Source organism: Corvus kubaryi, unplaced genomic scaffold (genome assembly GCF_017639235.1).
Source record: "Corvus kubaryi isolate FWS band 111438036 unplaced genomic scaffold, C.kubaryi_AGA036_p1.0 138, whole genome shotgun sequence".
Classification (NCBI taxonomy): Eukaryota; Metazoa; Chordata; class Aves; order Passeriformes; family Corvidae; genus Corvus; species Corvus kubaryi.
The window spans coordinates 19,635,331-19,644,066 of NW_024580672.1; the positions used below are offsets into that span (position 1 = coordinate 19,635,331).

The 8,736-nt window shown below is 40.9% G+C and overlaps 1 protein-coding gene across 1 annotated transcript; it reads right to left on the reverse strand.

The window, feature by feature from the left end:
- Nucleotides 1–3,928: 3,928 nt before the first annotated feature.
- On the reverse strand, nucleotides 3,929–8,730 carry CUNH10orf88 (chromosome unknown C10orf88 homolog). The gene is made up of 6 exons (XM_042019519.1): nucleotides 8,724–8,730; nucleotides 8,427–8,618; nucleotides 7,327–7,399; nucleotides 6,589–6,795; nucleotides 5,453–5,922; nucleotides 3,929–4,483 (listed from the first exon to the last, which is right to left on the reverse strand). The coding sequence occupies exons 2-6, from the start codon at nucleotides 8,534–8,536 to the stop codon at nucleotides 4,255–4,257; spliced, it is 1,089 nt and encodes a 362-aa protein (XP_041875453.1). The 5' UTR covers nucleotides 8,537–8,618; nucleotides 8,724–8,730; the 3' UTR covers nucleotides 3,929–4,254.
- Nucleotides 8,731–8,736: the final 6 nt, after the last annotated feature.

Below are 8,736 nucleotides of genomic sequence, written 5' to 3' on the forward strand. Positions count from 1 at the left end.
TTCAGTGATCTTCTCCTTCCCACTGGCCAGCTGTGAGATAAAAATATGAATAAGCCAGTAAGAGCTTATGAAAGATAAGAGCTGGTAAAAGCAGTGCATGAATAGCATGTGAGAAAGTTGATTTTACTTTCACTCAGCTCATCTTTCCTGTCTTGTTTCCTCATGTTTTCTGTCCTGAAGTACAAAAAACATTTTTTCTTCTTTAAGAATCTGATGATCAATGAACCTTTCAAAAGAAATATGGAAGAATCCACACAAATTTACCCCCAAGAGATTCCCAAGAGCTAGTTCCTAACACTGCTTTGATAAGAGTAACTGGAGCACAGCTTTAGTACTTCCCACACTCCATGCACTATGCCCTAACCTTTTTGCTGCCTGGGTTGGTTCAGTGTTTTGAAAAAACAGGAGGAGGGTTGATAACATTTTTTGGTTGCAGCCTGTTTCACATTTCCATGGTATCTTGAGCATGTTACAAGCACAGCTGGGCAGGTTTGTAACTTTAGTCACAATTGCTTTCAACTGCTCTGCTCATGCCATCCCAGCTGAGCCCTTCCCACGGTTCCTTTCCCAGGATGAAGGCCACAGCATCACTTACACCAACACCATCTCCCTGGTCCCAGCTGGCAATGGCATCGATAGAACACAGAGATCACTGCAGAATGCAGAATGAAGAACAACGAAACCTTAGAAGTCATTTACACAACAAAAAACAATGCCACCCAACACATGGCTGCTGGGGGAAGGTACAATGTCAGCATGGCCTTCTACAAGTCAGATCAGCTCTCCAAGCCCACACAAAACTTCCCCTACTATGTAGACTTCAACCAAACTCTCTTTGCTGAAGTGACTCTTCATTCCACTGACCCAAATCTCCAGGCATTCATTGATACTTGCACAGCATCTCCGCAGCCTGATTTTGGATCACTGACATATGACTTCATCAGAAGTGGGTAAGGTTAATTTTATTAGTCTCCTGATGTGTGAGGAAATGGAATCTAAATGTCAGCTGTACTTCTTTTGTCTCTTCCACATTATCTTCTTTAGTAGACTGTGGTTGGAAGTGAGTTACAGATAAATTTGAAGATGTTTAACAAACAGAGCTAGGCAAAACATCATGCACCACATCATGCTGGGGAAAGGAAAAAAGCACACCATTTTATGCCCACATGTACCAACAGTGCCCTGGTTAAATGCTGTAGTTACAGTTCACAGCACTTAGAATGATTGTTGTAAGTGGACTATTTAAACAGATCTGTACATTCTGTTGCACCTGCAATAAAGATGACATTGTGGTAACCTACCCAGCATTTGCAAACCATGGAAGATTCAAATTTAGGGCCTTCAGGTTTCTGCAGAGCTTTCCATCAGTTTATCTCCAGTGTGTTGTGATCTGTGACAGCAACACCACCAGCTCTCACTGTTCCAGAGGCTGCAGCTCCAGGCAGAAAAGACATTTCTCCATACACGTGGAAAACTAACACTGTAGCAGGTCCCATCCACCTGAAAAGAGATCTCAGGGCTGCTGAGTACTCAAGTAAGAGAGAAAAAATAAATAAATAAATATACATATGTGTGCACTTCACTCAGTTTTATTGTTGGTACTCCAGATAATAAACACAGCTGACTTATTCCATGCCAGGTTAAATCCTTCCCTGCATGCACTGGCCAGAACAGGAATTAAAAGGACAATCTTGGGAGCAGAAACCAAAAGCACCATGCCTTTAAATTAGAGCTGCAGAGGTGTTTGTAAGACAACTAAGCTTTAGTGCCATTTGCAGTCTGATCTACTGTGGTAGAGTACTGAGAGCAACAGAAACTAAAACACATGGAAAAGCTTTTTAAAAAAGCTTGTATTGCTACTCCCACTGTGCTCGTTGTTCTCACCTTCATGGAGCCCAAAGCTCCACCTGAGAAAAGCACATTGGGCCACTTGCTTTCAGGTATCAGATCTAAGAAATATTTAAAATTAACCTTGTTCTTAATAGTAATAAGAGTATTTTCTTTTTTTTTTTATTAACCTTTCTGAACTCTAAAAATATTTTAGATACATTCCCACTTACTGTAATAGTGAAAGATTTTGCATCCACATGTGTGAAAGTGGACACATTTGTAATGTGAAAAGAATTCAAGGGCAAATAGGTCACACCAGGTATTCTAAAGCACAGAATGAGTTTTACTGAGGAGCAGATAGGAAACCACTGGAAGGCACAGGCTTAGAACCACAAGTTGCTTTTTTTGCCCAATTTTGCTGCAGCAAATGTCTCAAATCTCTCTCATAGTGACAGCACTGCTTAGCAGAAACTTAGCTGCAGCAGTACCAAAGAATTGAGTATCATGTTCTGCAGGATTGTTTTATTACCAATTTTTACAACTCTTCAGTGCTGTGTATTCAGAATTTGAACGCTGTGCGGGTCATCTCAAATGAAAATATCTCAAAAAATGCTTATTTAATTTCCACTGAAATTATATAGTAATCTAAACTTTAAACACTTTCTTTTTCTCTCTACACAGAATCCCTCACTGAAGCAGAAGCTGAAAAAACACCAAACCTGCAACAATACAACTCCACTCTGGCATTTGTGATTTTAATTTCAAACATTCTCCTTGTGGTAGCTGTGATACTAAAACATCACAAACACCACGCAGGATACAGCTATCAAAATATCCAGAACTCGTTTCAACTACTTCTGGAGATTTTTATTTAGTGTCAACTGCTATTCATATTTGTCACTCAAAGAGGGAAAAAATAAAAAATCAATGAATTAACAGCATTGGAACTTAACAACGCTCAGAAATCTATTTCGTTATCAAATAAAAAATCCAAACCCAAAAACCTCTCAACCTAGTACTCTATCTCAAGTCACTGAGTTGAAAAAAGAGTGTGTCTACCTCAGGATAGACTTTACACCTTTACAGGCATGAAGTACAAGTTAATTAAAGTCCTTTTGTTTTGAGAAAAATAAAAATCTACTTATCTTTTTGAATCACTTTGAAACTGCACCTGGCAGGAGTTAAGATCAGGGACAACTGTAAGACGTCTTTTCAAAGCAGATTATCCTCTCTTTCAAATCTGCTCCTGTGGATTTACTACCATCAGGATCTGACAGTCTTCAAAAGACATCAGTTTTCCAGGAGAAGAAAATATCAGGCAGAGTAAATAAAGACACTGGATTGTACATGCTTATGCTGCATTTGAGTCAGCACCTGCTTCCCATCAACAGCTTTTGCCAAAAATGTCTGGGCACCCAACTGAGGGGTTTACTGTGAAGTCCCTACACCCTCCAATTTAAATGGTGCACCCCAGAATCCAAGAGCAACAAACAGAATGAAGTTTGAAACTCGACCTTCCACAGAAGAGGGGCTTGGAGTCACATTCTTACTTCCCCAAATGACAGCAAAACTGATGCCAACAGGTTAAAGGAAGTGTGATGCAGTAAGGAAAACTCTGGTCTTCTGGAGCTAGCCCAGCACATCCTGTCTGGATGATTCTGCTTGAGAGGGACCACAATGAAGTACTTGCATTTCTTAGGATAATGAAACCTGGATAAACAAGTCTGCTGAGTACACATTCATGTCACTTGTTCCTGCACACTCAGGTAGTTTAGGAGGAAAAGAAGTATCACAGACTTGTTATAGGTATTTCTTAAGGAGCCTGGACTCCTAATTTAGGTGCCTGTACAGCCAACAAGGCTTCTGAAGAAGCCAGGCTGGGTTCACATTTCCTGAGCTGTCTAAAGACAACTCCCTGAACTAAATTCTAAATTAGGCAATGACAGTCCAACGTTCCTCTCAGAGATGAAACAGCAAACGCCTTCAACAGGAGTGCCAATAAATCAAAAGTACAAACCAACTACACTCTGTTCTACTGGTAACACATTTCAGATCAAAAATTAATACAACCAAAAAAGGTGAACTGATGACAAGTAGGTAAAAAGATATGCAGTAACTCAGTTTATTTAGAGTGCTCCATTGCTCAAACTGGAACTGGGGAACTGCTCATACAACCTCTAGCAATGTTCTTTAAATAAATAAGCCACAAAGGGCATACAAAACTCTTATATTTAGGAAAAAAAACGTATTCTTAAGATCTTTCATAAAACTAACAACTGTGTGCAACAGTGGATAGAATTACAGTAACAAAATGCAAGTTAACAACACTGAGGTTCTTTATAGTTTTAACTCCATAAATACTAAGCTTTGTAAAGTGTAACGGCCCTTAAAGTATTTACACTGAAACCCTACCTCTGAATCCATCTATCTCTCTCCATTAGAAAATCCCTCATTAGAATCATAGTGTGCTTGTGAAATTTTGCTTGGTTTTGAGTTCTGAACCAAGTCCATCAAGAGAAACATTTTATTGTCTATGTGTGTCTGAAGAGCCTGCATTCGGCAGTCAATATAGTCCATTAGTTTCCTCTCCATCAGATCCAGATTTTTTGAAATGATCTTTTCCAAATAGGAGCAAATAGGCTGTTGTTCTACCCTGTAAGAAGAGCAAATATAAGAGTAAGTATAAACTATTTCTTAATGACAAGCAGTAATATAGAGATCTGGGCATCTGAACATCTTTTATATGTAAAATCTCAGTTATCAGGCAATGAACTTTGGAAGGCATTAGGTTTTTAGCACAAGTAAAACACTCTGTCTGCCACACTTGAAATCTCAATTTTTTTTCATAAACATGCTATTGTATATAGTCATCTTCTTTCAACCTTGTTTTTTCAAAGGCTCAATTATGCATTAGAGAGTTTAGTTACATAAAACAAAATCCACACAAGTCAACAATATACACAGTTTGTATTCTGTCAGCGTGGCAGGCTGTCCTTGTCAGCAAAAGTGCTTCAAGATTTATCCAAACTATGCAACTCTCTGGGTTTGCATCTGCATTCTTTAAAAATACTGGAGCTGAGATATTCAGTCTCCATCAGAATCCTGATTCCTACATCTCACAAGTTCCACTATTGTTCCTGAGGTATCAAACTGGGTCACTGTGACATCTGCACTGTAAATACCAACAAGTGAGGAGGGACAGGAAAGATCAGTGGGATGATACAAACCAAGTACAGCAGAAAGACTGTGCCACACTGTGTGAAAAAGGGATGATGTAATAAGAATTTAGGGGTAAAAGTAATCAAAATTAAAATGTAGTAGTAGATGAGAAAGACAAACTAAATGTGTATGAAGAAACATGCTTTTAAAATTAGCTGAAATGGAGGTAGAAGACAGTTTAGTAACAAGAAGTGATGTGATTTCTTCTGGAAAAAGCCCTATATTCAAGCAGCTCATCTGAAAAATTAATTGCAATGTTCATCACCATACAGGCCTGAAAACCACGTACTCTAGGATTCACTACTGATGCTAATGAGAAGAAAATGCTTACATTATGCATTTTGTTTAAATTTGTCAATAAATAGTCAACACTACTTTGAGAGATTCACCAAACTTAACTCACCCAACACTCTGAACACCTTCCTCTTTAGCCACTGCCCTTTTCCCGAGGTGCCTCTCTCCATCCTTGAGCCGAAGGTGATTCACCTGAGTGCACAAGTTTTGAAGAAAAGGAAGAAGCACCTGTGGGTTGGCTACGTTTGGAGTTTCACCTGCTTGTTCCTGCACTTGCAAAGATCCCACGGCTTTCAAATCATTCCTGAGGTCAACTGCGTTTTGCTGGGTAGGAAGTCTTTCAGAATCCAAAGTATTCCCTCTTTCAGGTACCTCTGAGTTCAGATCACGAGTTATTCTTAAGTCTTTATACAGTGCTTCACTTGTTAAATGATTTTTAACAGGCAAAGGTTCACTGGCTGATGGACTCAGTGATGACTGAAGAGCTGCACTGTGCAATCTGTCTATTGCAAGGTCACCTCCAAAGTCAGAATTTTTCCCCAAGATCCAACTGAGTTTGTCTCCAAGAGGGAAGCTGTTCTGATGGAGAGAAAAACAATACCATTAATGTTGAAGTGTTAAAATATACTGTAAATTATACAGCAATAACAATAGCTACTTTATAACCCAGCATTCTACTAGTGGGATGTAAATATTTCAAAAGCAGTTTTGAACTATATTCCTTCTAAATATGAATGTTAATTATCTTGTCAGTCTCTCAGTAAGGAAAGAGCTTTACTGACTTCATTTTTACCACACTGTGTCCCCAAAGCCGAATTATTAACATCAGATGGATTCAGGATTCTGGTGAAACAGCCCACCTTGCAGGATGAGGATCTGAAATAAATGCTCTGTGTGAGAGCGTGTTCCCTTTAGTTGAAGGTGACATGGTTATAATGACCTTTAAAAAGACAAACCAGCCCACCTATCTACACTTTACACATTCCAGGGAACATGCCCACCATCCTTGTCAAGCAGTGACAAAAGGAGTGGCAGTGAAGCTTAAAATTATAATAATGCATAAAATAATAATAATCCTGGAGTACACAATCTTTTCTCACTGCACTCATTTGAGTGGCAACAACTAAACCAGGCTTAAAATGGCAGAAAGCGTGAATTAAAAAACACTATTAAATCATTTTAGAACATTCCTAACTGGTAAAGTGCCAGATCAGTACTGTTCATGTTTGTGGAAAAGTGACTTACTTTCTGCTGACACCGGACCATGTCCATGAGCTGCTGAGCACCTGGAGACAACTTGGATCCCATGGATTCCATTATAGTTTGCACTCTGTCTAGATCTATGCTTGAGCCTAGTGAAGGAAAATCAGTTGCTAGTTTTGCAGACACTGCTTTCACTTCTAGAATTATTTTACTGATGAGTACTCTTTGTTTCTCACCAAAGGAGAGCAGCTATTGCAAGAAGGAAAAAAAACACTTTGGTTAGGGAAAAACATTTCATGTTTTCTATGCACATAGGGGACAATGCATTGTTCTTTGAGTCCTAGGAAAAACTATGCTGAACTCTTTTCAAGGAAAATTAAGCCAATTTCTCCTTGCTGGTATTCCCCACAAAATTCTGACTGGAACAGAGCCCCAAAGATGACTTTCTAAGCATTTAAGAGTAGTGGTCATACAATTTTCACAAGCTTATTTAACCCTAGAGCTGACAGTTCTAATTACAGATCTGCAGTTTATCTGGTTTATGGGTTTTTTCTCTAAGACTAAATTATCTGTACCATAGTCTTCATGAAAAGAAAACTGATATCAATTCAAAAAGAGAACTCTGCTAACAAGACAAGGTACCTGCCAACAGATTTTTAAGTGATTATATGAAGAGATGAAGTGTATACAACCAATAATTTTACTAAGAGCAATGCAATTTATTCGACTAAGTGATTAAAAAGCCAAAGAAAAGTAAAACAATACTGGTCAACTCCCTACCTTAACTCTACAGGAGGTTGCAGGGCATTCAAACTTAAGGTACTTGTGGTATAAAGTAACCTCTTCAGTTTCACTAGAAAAATAAAATAAACAAGCTGTGACATCAATATACAAAGTACTTAACTGTTTTGTAGAAATACACTATCAAGGTAAATATTTAGATAAAGAAACAAGACTGACTGGAACACATTTCTAATGCAGATTTATGGTTTCTAACAGCCGTTTTAGTTTCTAGTTTTTAGCAGTTTTTTACTTTCTAATAGCAGCTTTAGTGCTTATATGCAACTTGTAATGAATCTTATCAAATATGTATGTAAAAAATTACTTATATGTGTGCATGCACTGTGCACTAGAGAAGCTTTTGAGGTTCATTACATTATTCACACATCCTCCCTGAGGCTCTGAGTCGGCTGGTTTCTATTTAGCTAATTAAGCAGCAGATGTGCCATGTAATGACTTAAAACAGAAACATTGCTTTATTTCTCCCGGCAGAGAATGGGAGGAAGTACTGAAGGGGAAAACAAAACCTTCTTTTTTAAATCTTCTCTCTTGTCCTTTGAAGAGTGAGACAACGACTTATCAAAGAGACAAGAGGTCTCTCACAGAACCCAAGAACGGGTTGGGTTGGATGGAACCCTAAAAGCCCTCCATTTCCAGCCCCTGCCATGAGCAAGGACACCTTCCACTATCCCAGGCTGCTCCAAGCCCCGTCCCACCTGGACTTAGACACTTCCAGGGATGGGGCAGCCACAACTTCTCTAGGCAACCTTTGCCAGGGCCTCACCACCCTCACAGAGACGAATTCCTTCCTAGTATCTCATCTAATCCTGCCCTGTCACTATGAAGCCATTCCCCTCGTCTTATCTCTCCATCCCTTGTCCAAAGTCCCTCTGCAGCTCTCTCGCAGCCCCCTTAGGCACTGGAAATGGCTCTAGGGTCTCCCCAGAGCCTTCTCTTCTCCAGGCTGAACAACCCCAATTCTCTCAGCCTTGTTAAAGGCATGAGGTCTTTAACAGCAGGAGCCCTTTCCAGACACACACAGAACACGAGGTTGCCTGGAGCGTGTGCGGGACCCAGGAACGCCCGTGCCCACCACTCACCCCGGGGCCGGGCGTGCGCCGCGGCTCTGTCCCCGGCTGGTGCCGCAGTACTCCTCGCCCACGTACACCTCCATGTTCCGGGCCTGGCTCACGATCCCCACGGACACCATCTCGGCGCCGGGCCGGCACTGCAGCCGCAGCTCGCAGGGCTCCTCGCCGCCCGCCCGGCGCTCCGCCAGCACGGCCTCGCTGCTGCGGGGGGGAAGCGACACGCGTTGTCCCGCCAGCCCCGCTCCCGCCCGGCCCAGCCCGGCCCGGCCCAGCCCGGCGCCCCCGCTCGCCGCCCGCCGCCCTCACCCGGGCTCGCCGT